At 41.4% G+C, this 16,293-nt stretch overlaps 1 protein-coding gene across 3 annotated transcripts; it reads right to left on the bottom strand.

The window, feature by feature from the left end:
* Positions 1 to 789: 789 nt before the first annotated feature.
* Positions 790 to 16,218, bottom strand: LRRC31 (leucine rich repeat containing 31). Of its 3 annotated transcripts, XM_039487359.1 has the most exons (10): positions 16,088 to 16,218; positions 14,863 to 15,120; positions 13,314 to 13,463; positions 12,756 to 12,923; positions 11,229 to 11,396; positions 9,745 to 9,912; positions 8,171 to 8,338; positions 6,064 to 6,231; positions 3,316 to 3,483; positions 790 to 2,016 (listed from the first exon to the last, which is right to left on the bottom strand). In XM_039487359.1, the coding sequence occupies exons 1-10, from the start codon at positions 16,098 to 16,100 to the stop codon at positions 1,697 to 1,699; spliced, it is 1,749 nt and encodes a 582-aa protein (XP_039343293.1). In that variant the 5' UTR covers positions 16,101 to 16,218; the 3' UTR covers positions 790 to 1,696. The 3 variants fall into 3 exon arrangements, with proteins under 3 accessions (XP_039343293.1, XP_039343292.1, XP_039343294.1); XM_039487358.1 differs by lacking the exon at positions 16,088 to 16,218 and having other exon boundaries at positions 14,863 to 15,227; XM_039487360.1 differs by lacking the exon at positions 16,088 to 16,218 and having other exon boundaries at positions 13,386 to 13,463; positions 14,863 to 15,227.
* Between the last annotated feature and the right edge of the window lie 75 nt (positions 16,219 to 16,293).

Genomic DNA, 16,293 nt, shown 5'->3' with positions numbered 1-16,293 from the left:
CTGATTATTCTGCCCTGTCTTGCTGTATGGCCTAGAGTAAAGCACGCAACTTTTTTGTGCTGATTTTCTCCATCTGCAAAGCAGAAAGAATAATAATACTAACAGTACCTACTTCACAGGGTCATTGTGAGAATGTGATGAGAGGCTTGTGCTGTATATCAAACATGTAATACATGCCCTATGGGCCTAAGCCAGGACCCAGAGACAGGAGCAGCAGAAGCTTCCTAAAAGTTGGGGCCCACTGGCATCCTTCCCCAAAACCCCTCACCACCACCCTTCCCCAGAAGCCCCATCTCTCTCCACCCATCACTCACCCTCCAGCCATGGCCCCCATCCCCCATTCCAGCACCCCTGCTCACAGGAGTCACTAGAAGGACTCTGTCACAGGGGATGCTCTACTCACCACTGGATGGCACCTCCTGCTGGCAATTAGCTCCAGCTGGTTCAGCAATCCCTTTCTTCTCTTCCCACATGCCACTCTCAATCCACTCCACAGACTTCCAACACAGCTGCTTTGTGACTCAGCCAGCCAGCCAGATTACACTGTGGTTTCCCCTTCTAGGGGAGTCTCTTAAGGTCTCTCTTCCACCAGCAGCATTAGGCAGGCCTCAAACCTGCTGTCTTGTCCCACAGTAACTCAGGCAGTCTTCCCATTCACTGCTCCTAGCAGTACCACTCTGCAGTAGATGGTAGGAAAACCCAGGCCCACACACTACTCTAGGTTCCAATTCAGGGTCCTGTAAAAAGCCATTAAGGTCTGTGTTTACACCCACTTTATTGCTCTCATCCCTAGACCCCTTCCTACCATGCTGCTTCTCCCTGGGGTAAGGGAGAAGATCTGCAAACTCATCTCTGTTGCTAGCTTCCTGGCTTTATAGAGGCCCTGCCTCTTCCCTCACAGTTGAGCTTCTTCCTAATTAGTGCCCTCCAAGCAACCTAAACCTCCCCCATTTGGAGCTTAATTGATGGATTGGGCCCACCTGTCCTAATTCAACTCTCTCAGGGCTGGTGTGAGGAGCACACTGCATCACAGAGTCCCATTGCTTTCAAGGAGCAGTGGATCAGACCCTTAATGCTAATGGCTAGACTCCATGGCTGTACCTACTGAGAGAGGCAACACAGAGTAGTCTAGGTAGAGGGCAATAAAGATTGTTGCAGGGGCTGAAGCAGACCCTCACATAAGCAGGAAGAGCCCCAAGGGATCCTGTAATTTGTTGCAGTCGTACCCAGAATGCCTATGGCTTGTTCTGCAGCCCTTCAATCTGCTGTGGTCCTTTTATAGCCCCCATATGTCATTGGCATAGCATACAGGGGCCAGAATTTTGTGCAGTCCTGAATTATGAATAAGTGTTCCAACGTGCTCCAACCTTTCTATCAGCAAATATGCTTAAGGGCATTACCACAAATGAGGCAGAAGAGGCTCACATTTAAAAGGTAGCTTATTAAAAACAGTTAGATATGTATATAAGAAAGATAGACCTTCCTTACATACCCAGACATTTGGAGTTTATGTGATCAAATGGAGTTATCTGTGTATTTCACACATCAAATAACGTTGTGTAGTTGGGGACTATTTCAAGAGACATGATGAAAACAGATTTACTAGTAAAAAATAGGCTATTTTCTGAGTCAGAATCACACAATACATAATGCATGTGCTACTTGGAAAGGTCTTTTCATAAACCCAGGCCCTGCATCAATAGTCAAAGTGAACATTCCTTTTCGCGTCCTGCTTAAAGCTTTCCAGTTGTCTCTGCTGTGATTCTGGAAGGGCCCACCTTTGCATCCCTATCTCTGTGAATGCAGGCAGCTTTGACAAATCTGTTAACAACTTGCTGAACCACATTCCACAGTCGCGACAAGATGATGGCCGAAGACTGACGTCCAACTCTGAAAGTTCTTTGAGTGCAGTTAAGTCTTGAAAGAAAGTGGCCCATCCTTCATCAGAAACACTGTCATTATAACTCAGGTCTAGCTTCTGTAATTTGGCTAGATGACCAGCTTGGACCTCTAATGCTGAAAGAAATGGAGATTGGAATACACATTGAATATATACTTACAAATATTGTTTCAAAAAGCATATGACTAAGAATAGTGCTCTTTAACTACCGTGTTATTTAAGGTCCTTTAGGAATAAAACATGGGAATGATTGGTTACTAAGTGATATGAAACATGTTGCTCAGACTAATCAGAGATACTTGCTATTGGTCTCACAAACCCTATTTTATTGCAAAAGACATTGTGTAGTTTACAACATGCAATTTAAAGGGAACTAAAGGGATTACAAAGGTGTTAGGTTAAAAGTGTGTGGCAACCTCATGAAGGATCAGCCAGATGGAGTTTAATGTCAAGCATAGGATGAAACTGGCAGGAAGATTTTACAGTGAGATTTGGAGAGAGAAAAATGTTGAAAGAGCCATGCCTAATTCTGGAAAGTTCATGGGAGTGGGGGCTAGGGTAGAGTCTTGTCTAACCTAAGAAAATTAGGACCTGTAATTTACCACTGGTGCCATTTGGACAGTGGTAGCAATGGTGAAGGCTGTAGGGTCAACAGGGCTCAAGCATTTTTTACCATTGTGTGGTCTACAGGGACCCCAAAAGTTTTAAAGCAGCTGTTACTGTACTGCCAACTCCAAGCATTCAAAAGTCATGTGTCAGGCTCCCAAAAATCAACAGACTGACTTAAAAATCATGAGATTAAAAAAAAATTATGAGAATTTTAAATTTGATTTCTGGTGTTTGAAACTTCAGGGTTCACATTTTCCAGCATTTCTCAGCAACTAAGAGGGCTAGAAATTTACTTTTAAAAAAAGCTGATATTCTCTTCTAATAACATGACTCCAAGAGTTGGGGCTTTCACAAAAAAAACCCCTAAAATCAAGAGATTTGGCACCACTGCAGTTACGTGTAATGCTGTTAAAATATAATTTAGCCGGAGTTACTGAGCCCAGAAATACTGGTTGTGCAATATATTTTCTCAGAAGTGGCTTTAAATCTAGTGTTTGCATTGTACATTTATATTTTTCTAAGTGTTGTATTTGTGAAGTAATACAAATAGCTCAGCTAAAATGGGTCCCTGCATATTTTTCCAGTATTGTCTACACTCTTCAGTTTTTGCCCCCTTGCTGTGTGAAGTACTGAGTAAATATTCCTCATCAGCAAGATGAAAATTCCCTGGTGGAAAGATACTGCCGCATTCTGCCTCCTGTCATCTGATTTATGCATAAATCTGCTCTACCCAAGGAACAAGTCTCTGAATTGTGGTCTAAATGCAGCAGCTGCTTGCCTGCTAGTAAACATCACATTATACATACCTAAAAGAGTCAGATCCTCAGCCACCAAATTACAGCTGCTCAGTCTCAACGTTCGAATCTCCGTTGCCAGCTTTAGTGCTTCCAAAAGCAGCTTTAGGTTCCCACCAACGCATTTATTCCAAGAAAGGTCTAATATCTCCAGTTCAGGGAGGTGAAGGGCAGTCTCAGCTGAAAAGATTAACACCAGCAACTTCTGCTTACTAATAGAAATCATCGTGGCCTTAGCAGACATTTCACCATGTATTCACCTGTAAATAGGTTTTAAGTATGTTGCCTACTTACTTGTGCTTAGAACATAGGTTTATTGGATCTCAGTAAAAGTAAGACAAAATAAAATCTCGCATATTCCTTAAAGAGTTCAACATTTGATTTTTTACATATAGAATGGGTATTTAACAGACAAGTCCTTGAGTTGTCTTTCTTAAAAGGGGTTGGGATGGTGTGACCCTATTGGCATCCCAGTGTCAGATGGCCTGGAGCTCCCTGATATGTAGCAGTGATGAGTATCAGCTGGCCTGATCAGCTCAGTGCATCCAGCTGTGCTGGAAATATGTCACTAAAATGTATTTAAACCAAGCATGTCAGGGGTAGTTGATAAACAGGTTTTTCGTGACAAAAAAAGGAGCTGACCCCTCAAGCTAGGTGTGCCCAAGGACAGTGGCCTATTCATTTGTATCACAGGTTGCAGGAAGATCATTTGCATTGTAAAAATCACAAGTTGGGGAGAAGCCAGCATGGCATTTACACCAGAAGCCTGGTATCTACAGCCCCAGGGGAAAGGAACTTTATTTGGGGATACACTTCAGAAGAATACATTTCAGAGTTTTACTGGACTATAAAGAGAGTAGGAGAAAATCCCTAAATTATCCTTTATCTGAGCAGACAAAGAAACTAAGTGCTGTGAACTTTGTATCTGGATCCTGGCTAAGGACTAGCCATACTGGAAGAATGTCTATGGTGAGAAAACTATGAACAAATGACTAGTTTGTCAAGTTGTGTTTCAGGCTAAGTAGAGTATTTTAACTTTTGTTTGTTTGTAACCATTTCTATCCTTATTCCTTCTACTTGATTGAGATCACTTAAATCTATGTCCTTTTGTTAATAAATTTGTTTTGGTTTTACTATTAACCAGCTTGGCACTGTGATTGAAGGGAAGGATATGTTAACCCCAGTTAAACTAACAGGCTGTGGGTTTTGTCTCTTGATAGGAGCGGCAAACCTGAAAAGGTTTTGTGAGTACTACGGTGCATGAGGCTGTGTATTGCAGATTAGGGTTGCCAATTTTGGTTGTACGTATTCCCAGAGGTCTCATCACACCACATGATCTTTAATTAAAGATTAATCTTTCATTCCTGAAGACTCTAGGCCAATACTGGAGGGTTGGCAACCCTACTGCAGAGACATTTTTTCGGGGAGAACTTGGGGTTGGAAGGGTTGTTGAGACCCCCTGGCAGAGTAATAGGGAAGTGAAAGCCAAGGTGTGATCAGCAAGCTGTTGGTGTCAAATCTGTGGGCATACGAGATCATGTGTCCCCTCACAGATTCGCTGCTTGGCTTGTATTGAGCATGCTCACATGGACTGAGCATGCTCAGGAACACTGCTGAAGCCGGCTGCCCTCTGTCTGCCCCTCCCCACCCTCACTGTCGGCAAGCACAGGTCATTTCTGTCTGTGGGCCGCACAGCAGCAGAGCATTTAGGCACCCAGAGCTGCAAGGCAGGTGTTAACTGAACCCCTTACCGGCCTGGGTGAAACACCCAGATGGGTGTTTTGTTTTACATTAGCAATATTGGCCTGATCCAGCCCCACTGAAGTCAATTTAATGTAAAAAGAGCAATTTTGACCATTTTATGACAAATTAAAGGGAGCAGTTCTTGATGCAAACCCATGAATTAAAGGCAAGATTCATTACATTTTCTGACAATGCTGACTTCAAGTTATCAAGAAATCACTATTCAATAATAATATTTTACGCTTCTTTAGCACATTGCCTGCAAAGTCCTCAAACCAGTGCTAGCTTGATCCTGCTTCCTCTGAAGTCAGTGGAAATTTTGCTATTGACTTCAGTGGAGCAAGCAGTAATAAACAACAGGTTCTTTTTTCTGTATGCAACATTTTACTATAATCCCTTTTATAAGCTCTTGATTTGCACACATGCTGCTTACTTGGAGGCTAGAAAGTTTTTGTTGGTAACTAGAGATGAAAAAACTTTACTCAAACAAAGTTATATGCTCACGACTACAGGTCTCTATTATGGGCATGTGTCAAGATCCCTTTGCACTCAGGAGTAGTAAATATTAAGACATCAGTATTAAATGGATAATTATTACAAGGTCTGCCCACTAATGATTAAAATTCCAGCCAAGTATGAGATCATATGCTGTAGCTTTCTTTTCTAAACTTAGTAAATACATTATAGTTCTTTGGAAGATGAAGGATTAATAGGACTACATTAAAATCGGGTATAATGTGGTCAGAAGCTGTTACAATGCACCTAAGTCCTGACCTATAGTACTCCTAGTATTCCACTTTCAGACTTCCCTTTGCAGACAGACCAAATTATGTGATGGTTTTGTGATGTGGGCAGACAGAGCCAAAGGTGAGACCGAAAGATACATTTTTACTCATGACCATAGCCAGAATTCCACCACAGATCTGCTGAGTCCCATCAAAGGACAATGCAAAACAACTGCATTATCGCATCTTGCCGCATACAGAGAATATATAATAGTTTAAAAATCATTCCTACCTAGTGACGCAAAAGAATCTTCCCCTAAAGAGCAACTGCTGACGATCACAGATTTCAACTTTGGTAAAAATCTGAGCCTGCTAAAAAGGTAGTTGGAAGACACTCCAATATTTTTATTGGATGATAAATTCAGCTCCTGAAGACTCGAGAGTAAAGGTATCACCTGTGCTTTAAAAATACACAATATTTATTAGTCATTGTGATCCTAAATTACTATATAGCTGTAGTTTTATTTGCTACAATTTCTTTTATTTATAACTCAACCCAAAACACATTGCCAGATTCTGACGCCCTTGCTCATGCTGAGTAATACTTTACTCCATAAATAGTCCCATTGTTTTCAATAGGACTACTCAAGCAGTAGGTACTATTTTGCGTTGAGTAAGGGTGTCAGAGTCTGGCCTCCAATAGATAGAGTAGCTGAGATTTTCAAAGCCAGCTAGGGGGTTTAAACACACAACTCCTATTAAAATTAATGGGGGAATCTATGTCCAAATCTCACAGCCTTTGCTAACCTCAAGTAGAATATGTTCATATAATATATACCAGTAGATAGTTATCAAAGTCCTATTACATGTGCATCAAATGAAAAATAAATCACTAGAATTATTACTTAAATGATTAAGTTAACTCTTCTCCTTACTAGTATTACTTCATCAGTAGCTTTTCACATTATCTTCCCTATCAGGAGGACCAAGCCTGTACACTTCAAGTCATGGGATTTTTTTACTCTAAAGGTTAAAATCCATGTCAAAATACAATGGTAACAGAAAACAAAGAAACCAAACCATCTCCTTGGTGGGAGGTGAACTGTATATTTCCTGTAACATGAAGTGAAAATAGTGCTCTTGAGAGGGGTTTGTACAACGAGCCCTGGAGCATGAAGTCTTCAGTTTCTTCAAAGAACAGCAGTACAAGCTTCCCTAACACCACCCTGCCATTGTATTTCTGCCTTGATATGTAGTTACCACTACGGGCCACAGGGGAGTTCAATTTTCATGTGCATTCATCTCTTGGAGACATGCCAATTTACACCAGCTGAGGATCTGGTCCTTGGTTTCTCCAGTGTGGTCAATTAACAAAACACGATTGCCTAGTTGGTGCTAGTCAGGGCCAGCTCCAGGCATCAGCGCAGGAAGCAGGTGCTTGGGGCGGCTAACATAAAGGGGCAGCATGTCCGGGTCTTCGGCAGTAATTCGGCAGCAGGTCCCTCAGTCCCTCTCGGAGCGAAGGACCTGTCACTGAGTTGCTGCCGAAGAATGAAGCGGTGCGGTAGAGCTGCCGCCGACCACGGCTTTATCTCCGCCCCCCCCCCCACTTCGCCGCTTGGGGCAGCAAAAAAGCTGGAGCCGGTCCTGGTGCTAGTGTCTATGATGTGGACATTTGTCCAAATGGGCCTATATCGCTTGCATTGAGAAATGCCCCTTTAGTGTTGTGGCCTATCAAAAATAATATTCTAACAGTATTTTCTCTCCATTCAAGGGTCTCAAAGTACTTTACAAACATTAATGAATTAAGCCTCACAAAATCTCTGTGAGGCAAGTAACTGTTACTAGCTCCATTTTACGCATGAGCCTAAGGCCTAGTCTACACCAGAAAATTAAATTGGTTTAACTGTATGAAAAATCCACGCCCCTGAGCGGTGTAATGAAGCCGACCTAAGTCCCCGTGTAGACAGTGCTACGTCACCAGAAGAATTCTTCCGTTAACCTCTTGTGGGGGGTGGATTACCTGTGCCAATGGGAGAATCCCTCCTGTCGGCATAGGTAATGTCTACTCTGATGTGCTACAATGCCTCAGCTGCAGTGATGCCACTGTAGTGTTTAAGTATAGGCAAGTCCTAAGGTTCTGAATAAGGGAAATTGCAGTTTCTTAGCACCTCTCAGGATCAGCCCCCATGTGACTAACCCATGATCATGACTCTCAGTCCTGTACCTTAACCAAAAAGCTAGTTGTTCTCCACAATCACTGCACTGCCAAATCTGTGTGGATAAACTAGTCCTGACTATTACAATCTGATGGAGGTAGGGTCCATTTTCTGCCTGTGAGAAGTTTTCAAAGTTAAAAACATTTATATTCTTAATGAATTTTCTAACAATGTTCTTACTGAGAACCACCATGTCCTCTTCTGTTACACAGCACTGGTGGAGATCCAGGACTTCTAGGTCTTTAAAACTGGCCAAATGAGCTGCTGAGTCCTTAAACCCTCCACCAATTTCTTTATTGCACGATAGGTCTAATTTGTTTAGCTCTGGTAAGTACTGGAAAGCCCTGTCTAAAAGGAAAAAGGCAGAATTCATGGTCACTGAATATTCTAACACATAAGGCAGACTGTGGACTTAACATTTGTTTACTCTAGTATTAATATTTGCGAAAGGTGTTGGAATGACAGCTCTGGAGAATGAGGTTTTCTGTGTAGTTACAACAGAAGTAAGTCAACATTGCAAAGCTCTTCCCACCAATGTCACTGAACCTTACTCTAAAAGAACCACCCAAAAGTGAGAGAGCAGCTCACCCTTCATACCCATTAATACTAGTCTATTTACTGAGAATACCGTCAAGGGTGCCAAAGAGCACCAACTGTGATACTGAGTTTTGTGTGGTGAATAATTAGTCCACTAGGAACTAGACAAAGATAATCTGGACAGACTTCAGGTGATGACTTTTAGGTTATGTCTATACTGCAATGTAAGCTCATGCTTGAGCCTGGGCATCTACATTATACTACAGTTGTGCTAACCCAGGGCTTGGACCCATGGACCCAGAACCCTGCAGGGCTGGAAAGTCCAAGTTCAAGTCAAGCTGAGGCCCAGGATCTGAGCCCTATTGCTTTACAGTGTAGTCACAGCCCTACTTGACTCAGGTCCCGGGAGTCATCCAGAAGTAACCCACAATTCCATGGGACAACTTACATAGTCCTCTCTATCTCAACAATTTGCAATCCACTCTATTGAAAATGGAAGACCCTCAACCTCCCCTCACCCCGCCTCTCCAGCAAATGGCAGCAGCTCAGGTCAGTGTTAACCCATTCTGTTCTGATCACCAATTTGCAAGCATACTATCAGAGAGCCTCCTGGGTTTGCAAAGGAAAGCGAACTGGTCAAGCCTTTTGCAAAACGAGCTACTTCCTGGTAAGGTGCAGGCCAGGCAGTAAAGTTTCCCCACAGTGCACTACACTCCTAGGGCTAGAGCAGCCACATTTCAGGAGGTAGGGAGGGCGAAGCTCTAGGGACTCTGGGATATGATTATTTTGGCTTGGGTCTGCGCACTGCAGTGTGGATGCCAGAGCCCTAGGTTTGAGCATGGGTCACAAAAGTCTTAACCTAGGGTTAAAATACAGTGTAGATGCTCAAGCCAAGGGTTCCCTAACATGGGTCAGCTGACTCAAACCTCACTAACCCTGGGCTTACATTGCAATGTAGACTTACCTGTGTTACTAGCCCCTTAAGATGACTTTGAACCAAGAAACTAGAGCTGAAAGTCTGTTTCCTTTACTAAACAACTTAGTCCCCAAACAGAAGAGAATAATTGTCTAGCAATATTTTTGACATTGTTATGATTCTTATGATTTCTATCACACAAAATACCTATTTCATTGCCTGTAGCCTAGACATTTCCTTAGATGGGTTTTAGATTTAGATTTGGGATTCCAAATCTAAACCACACTAAATCTAGACTAACCTAAATACTGGAGGCCATCTTGCTTTAATCCACACATGTGCAAATTTAATTCTTTCAAAACTGGCACATTTTTCAATTCCTGAGCAATACTCTTCAGACTGCAGCCAATATTTCTGTTAATAGAAATATCTAATACTTCAAGGTCATGGATGACATTTAGAACCTGAGCTGAAATAAAAGGAAAACAGAATTGATTAGTTACCAGATTTACTGGAAGGATATTGCAGAAAACACCACTATAAACAGGAATGAGACAACTTGTTTTGTCTACATTCAAACACATTCTAACAACATGGGCTCAAAAGTTTGATTTAGATTAATTGGGTTCATGGCCTGCTTAAGAAATGCAGTGAACAAAGGAGTTAGGAGGGACCAGAGAAATAAAATCAGTGAAACAGTAGGGTGAGAAAATGGAAAAAATACAAAGAACTGTACAACAAGGAACAGTGAGGGGAAGAGAGAACACTCTAATGCAAAAGGATGAACTATATATATTGAATACAGACCACCCACTGGAGCTATTCTAGCTTTGGGGAGTGGGAAGAAGGTTTAATCCTTTATCTTTAGTTCATAGCACAAAAGTTTCCCTTTAGACAGGAAAACTTTTTCAAAATACAGAATCACTTCAAAAGAACACAGTATTAAGTCATGGGGTGGGTGTAGAGGGAAAAAATAAGTGTCATAAACTCAACTAGTTTTGCAAACCCCATGAATCCTCCACCAAAAAACCCACAAGGTTCAGGAAATGTTGAACACTGCAAGGATCATAAATGCCAAACTATGGCATCTTTCCACTGACTTCCATGGCTTTGGGTCAGGCCCTACAAGTGAATAAACAACATATTTCTAGTACCTTCGTCCACACTAGCACACTTCTTGGTGAAACAGATATTCTTACCCCATTTTGGGATGGTAAAAACCATGGCACAGACAGACTTGGACCAATTATACATTTGGGCCCTATTCATGTAATGAGCTTCACAGCGTTGGGGCTTGGGTTCCCAAATTTAGTCACATAAATATAAATGGCCTGATTTTCAGAGAGGTTTAGCACTTGAAGCTCTCACTTAAGTCTTTCTCTGTTTGAAGAGTCTCCAGACCTCTGAAAATCAGGCCATTTTTATTCACATGCTTAAATACACATTTAATTGTCTAACTGTAGACTCTCAGCTTGGAAAATTTTGGCCTAAGTGACTTGCCCAAGGTCACACAGGAAATCACTGGCAACATTGAGATTCAAGCCCAAATATCCCTCTTCCCAACCTCATGCTATAACCACAAAATTATCCTACCTCATACGGTTAGAAAAAAGAGCTTCTTTGGAAACCAATACAGATAATGTTATAGTGGCCAGCCAGAAATGTAATAACTTTCAATCAATACTAAGCTTAATATTGATTCTTGTAAAATGCCAAAACTGAAACCAAAACAGTTGCAGTTCTGAGGAGCCAGTATTTCAACATAGGTACATGAAATACACTTACCTAGAGATTCTCCATCTTTTGCTGTTAGACTGCAATCTGTAAATTTTAGGATTTTGATCTTGCAGCCTGTCTGGAATCTTTTGGTCAAGAGGGATAGTTTTCCACCTATGCTATTATTCCAGGATAAATCCAGTTCTTCAAGGTGAGGAATGGTTTCAAGTGCCTCTCCTGTTACAAAGCACCCAGAAGTCTAAGATGAATCATTCTAGATACTATTTTCAGTACAGGATAAAAATACAGTTTAACACAATATGAAAGGATGTCACTAGTCATTTCATTCTCATTTTAATTATGCAGTTTTGTTGGGTTTTCTTCTTTGAAAAAGAAAGTGCAAGTCAGGAGGTGATTTGCTGTTGCATAAGTACACATACCTGGAAACACACACAACCCTCCTACTCTCCACCCTTGACACTTAGGCCTTGTCTACACTGCCACTTTACAGTGCTGAAACTTTCTCGCTCGGGGGTGTGAAAAAACACCCCCCTGAGCGACGCAAGTTTCAGCGCTGTAAAGTGGCAGTGTAGACAGTGCACCAGTGCTGGGAGCAGCGCTCCCAGTGCTGGTAGCTACTCCCCTTGTGGGGGCAGGTTTTTTTACAGCACTGAGAGAGCTGGTGGATAAAAGGGCAGAGACAAGCTAAAGGGAAAAAATATCCACTAGAACAGATAAAATATAAAACACACAAGAAAGAAAAGAAAGGTAGAGAATATAAAAAAAGGAATGAGAAAAAAAATCAAACAATAAATTAAAAGCAGACTCAAGCTCATGCCATAGTTTGTGAACCTCCAAAATAATCCATAAACTTGCAGAGCCCCAACTCCACTGGGTTTGCCCTTCCTTTGTACGTACACAATCAACTCATTCACAGTATAAATTCTATGTTCAGTGGTAAGTGTTTGCAAGATCAAGGTCTCTTATACAAATACCATCTCTAAAATGGGACTTCACCCTTTGTTGGGTGGCCTGTTGCAGCCGATTACAGCAAAACAGTGCGAGGACGGCAAATCTTGGCCAAATTTCTTCCAAAAAGCAGAGTGATCTTGAATGCTTACACTGAACAGACAGCCCGTCTGTTTTTAAGGTCTCTTCCAAAAGATATCAGTATCTTCATCTGCACGGAGCTCCCTATATCTGCTGCTGAAGGAAAAAGGCCTAAACTGATCATGCTATGATTTGATCTTCCAATTCTGAGCAGTCTACCAGCAGGCATTTCAAGCTCATTGCTTAAAATGTTAAGCCAGTTTGAGTAATTTTGTTGCACTTGCACAAATAGGCCCTGATTCTTCACCCATTCTGCATGTGAGTGACTTTTTGCCCATGAATAGCCCCACTGAACTCAATGGGACTAATCTTATGTATAAAGTTACTCACAAGTATATGTGTTTTACACTTCTTTATAGCTGAGAGTTTACAGACACAGATTGAGATTTTGGCTGCTGTGGTGTGATCGAAGTATAGATTTAATAGCTCACAATAGACCCTTGGTAATGAGTGGTTTGGAAAGTAAACGTAACTGCCATACTGTACCTAAAGAAGTAACATCCTCAGCTGTCAACTTGCAGTTGTTTAGTTGGAGGATTTTTAATTTGCTCACATGATGGAGCCGAAGAGCAAGGGGTTTCAGAACCCCTCCCACAAAATCATTCCAGGAAAGATTGAGCTCCTCCAGCTCTGGTAGAAAAGGTAACACAGCAACTAGAGGTAAAACAAACAACAGCAAAAATAACCAACTTAATTTGTGAATGTATGTGTGTCAATATGCCTTATTATAGAGGTGCTTTTCTAAACTAATATGGTAACATGATACAGAGTGATTTGTCTTCAGAATAAACTGTGCCTCAGTTTCCCTATCTGTAGAATGGGTATAAGGCTATCTACCTGATTCACAGCATTGCTTTGTGGCTTAAATTGTTAATGTTTGCAAAATCCTTTGGGATCTTCAGATGAAAATCCTGAATAAGAAGAAAGTATCATTACCAGAGGGGGAGAGGAAAGGAGTGGGGTTGGACTATTTTATTGGCAAATGAGAATAGAAGACTCTGTTCCAGAAGCTTTCAGTAGGTAGGTGGGAAAACTTGTGCTTACCCAGCTCCAATAAATCTGTTGCATCTAATGCACAATTATTTAGGTCCATATTCTTGCTGTTGGGCTTCTTACCCAGTTTCTGCATGAACTGCTTAACGCTCCACATACCAGATGTTGTGTTTGTTTTGGAAATGAGATGTGGAGGTTTGTCTGCATAACCAAAAAAACCAGGATTGTGGTTAGCTTTAACAGTAATCTTATTGATGAGATTTTGTCTTGTGTAACTACAACTGTCATCTTAAGACATAATGAAACATACTGACCCTGGCAGAACTTGTGGAAATGGCTGCGTTCCCATTTTAGAGATTACTGGTGGAACCTCTGTACCATGTCAATTGTCCATTGTTACCCTGAGTAATGGGAACAGGTTCACCATGCCCTGGTTGATGGTACCTGATGCTCTGATGTTGATGGTACCTTATGGTATCTGATTCTGTTAGTGTCAAAAGTCTCTAGTGAAGTCTTTGGGCTGGTCTACACTAGAGACTTTTGACACTTACAGCACCAGTTCAAGCACACAAAATGCTTGTAAATCACTAAGCGGATGTATTCTGTGTATCATTACCCCTTCACTAGTCCTGCACAAGTATTATAACCCCCTCAGTTCAGCCTGACTATTACAGTGCTGGTATAGTTTGGAAGTACAGGCAATGGAGCTTCACCAGTTCAATTAGTCCTTGCAGTGCAATCCCACAAGGCTTCTGCTCCGTCCTTCAGCGACAGCTCTGACCACTGTCTCTGCCATCCGTTAACCTTGCCGAGTAGGTACTGAGGTGGCTCTTGGCGAGTCTTGGCTCTGCACAGCAACCCCTCTTTCATCTTATTTATTCATTCCAATTCGTACATAAAGTAACAGTGCACCTATCCTGGCCTTTAGGAACACTTAGCAAATATGTAAAAATACTCCTGCAGCAATTTTACTTAATACCCCTAGCCAAAAATGAGCAGCCAAAAGCTGCACAAAAGACAGTAACCCCGTCTTTCTACATTTTGCCTCTCCACCCCATCTCCACCCCTTTTGTAAACCTCACCTTCCACCAGCCTTTCAATAATAGCTTTATTTCTTCCGTGGCACAAAGGTTAATAGCAACCTTGTATACACACACAAATTAGAAGATTGATTTCCAGCCTCACGATATCAAGTGGTGAGAAATATCTGCTTTTGTTGTTGTCTTAAAATTGCTCTAGCAGCAGGGTGCGCAGAAGCTGACCTTGAACACAAGCAAACCAAGCTACCGCTTGAGGTGCTGATGTCCCACATAAACTCTGCAACTGATGAGCTGACTCTGATATTGACTTCTGGCACTAGGAATCAAGAGTGAGGTAACTCAAAAGCTTTATCCCTCCAGCCTCAGCAACATGGGTCCCAGTTCTTGATTTATGTCCCTCAGATTATAAGGCACAGCATGATAGTGGCTTAATCAGGAGAAAACAACACATACAAAATAAACTACCAACAACAAATCAGAGGATTCTGGCTAGCAGTAAAACCAAGCACTCATTCATCAATACATTTCTAATGCACCCATCACTGTGGTATCAGCATTACCTGCTACATGGGGAGCTTGCTCCTCATTCTGATTATCTGGTCTAGAGTTACTGATTTCTGCTCCTTCACTTTCTCTTTTGCTTTCGCCGTCAGATTTCCCAGTGTGTAAGCCCCTGAAGAATCTAGTGCCTGATGAGCACTGAAGTTTTGCCTTTTCCACAGAGGATTTCTTCCTTTGGATTTGGTTCATAATCAACTGAAATGGGGATCTCTTCAAGATGCCCTCTTCACATCTATCCTGGGAACTCTGGTTTGCTTCTTTCAGAGGATTGACAAACATAGGTAGAACAGTTTTTAGCAACATTTATTAATCGGTTACCTGCCCCCACCGCCAATAGTGGATATTATCAGGAATTTCTTAGCTACTCTCACATCATTCTCTCCATGTCAGTATCAATAGTATACAATTCAGTGGACCAGATTCTGAACTCATTGCAATTCCTGTTGCCTTCAAAGGGAGCTGAGGATGTTTAGCACCACAGTGGAGGTGCTCAATATTTTGCACAAGTGGATCTAATGATCCCAAGTCTCTGCTATATTGGTGCCATTTTATGTTAGTTCATTGGGTATAGTAGTCCTAAAAGCCAGTTTATCTCACCAATGGAGGGGGATACCTGGATGGGTGGCCTCTATTTCACCTCCTGCCTAACAGTCCACATGAAAATTATTTGCAGACATCTCAGTGCCAAGTGTTGGGGATGACATTCTGGAAAGGCTCCCACTGGCTTCAATGGAGTTAGGATTTTACCTTCTGTATTTACACCAGCCAGAAAAGCCTTGTGATTTGCTTTTACCAGCTAATTTCAGGTACAGTGCAAGCATTACTTCTCTCAAAAGAAAAACAAAATTGTAAAGTAACAGAAGAAACACTGGGTCCTTCATATATAGTTCTTATGCTATTTTACCAGCAATTAGGCTGAAGGAAGAAATGATAAAAACAAAGTCTGTTGGCAAACAGTCCTTTTACATACAGCTAATTTTTATGCCACTTTGTTTTTAAATGTTTTATTTGGTTTTCATGTCTGTGCAGAGGTGGGAAAGGAGAACTTTTAAATACAATTTATTTATTAGTTGATTAGTCACAACTATGTTTCTCATGACCAATGTACAAAACAAATGATATAATATAAAGCAGAATTATATATACATGTAAAGCAATGTTGTTTACATTTGTAACTTTTCATGCATTGGGACTGTAATATTTTTAATAGACAAAGTTACATACCTGTCTTTTCCATTTCTGGAATAAAGGATCCGTTGCACCTTTTAAAGCACTTTCATGGCTTGGAAAACAAATGTACCATGCTCTAGAAGTGAAGTTCTCTCTTCCTTAAATGCCAGATTTGTCTGGGTGGTTTCATTTTTTATTGTTGTTGTCTACCAGAGAGTTTCTGTCTTCACAAATTTGAAATCAGCTGCTCACTACAAACC

This window comes from Mauremys reevesii, linkage group 9, assembly GCF_016161935.1.
Source record: "Mauremys reevesii isolate NIE-2019 linkage group 9, ASM1616193v1, whole genome shotgun sequence".
NCBI lineage: Eukaryota > Metazoa > Chordata > Testudines > Geoemydidae > Mauremys > Mauremys reevesii.
The sequence above is the reverse complement of the archived record's forward strand: the minus strand, read 5'-3'. Positions and strand labels throughout refer to the sequence as shown.

Bases quoted from the DNA above. Each gene is read 5' to 3' on its own strand.
- LRRC31 (XM_039487358.1), bottom strand. From the start codon at position 15,166: ATGTTGCTAAAAACTGTTCTACCTATGTTTGTCAATCCTCTGAAAGAA. The intron at 12,924-13,313 runs GTAAGCACAAGT...TTTTACCTCTAG, and splicing joins AACAGATTTATTGGAGCTGG to TTGCTGTGTTACCTTTTCTA. The intron at 8,339-9,744 runs GTTAGTCTAGAT...TTTTCCTTTTAG, and splicing joins AGATGGCCTCCAGTATTTAG to ACAGGGCTTTCCAGTACTTA.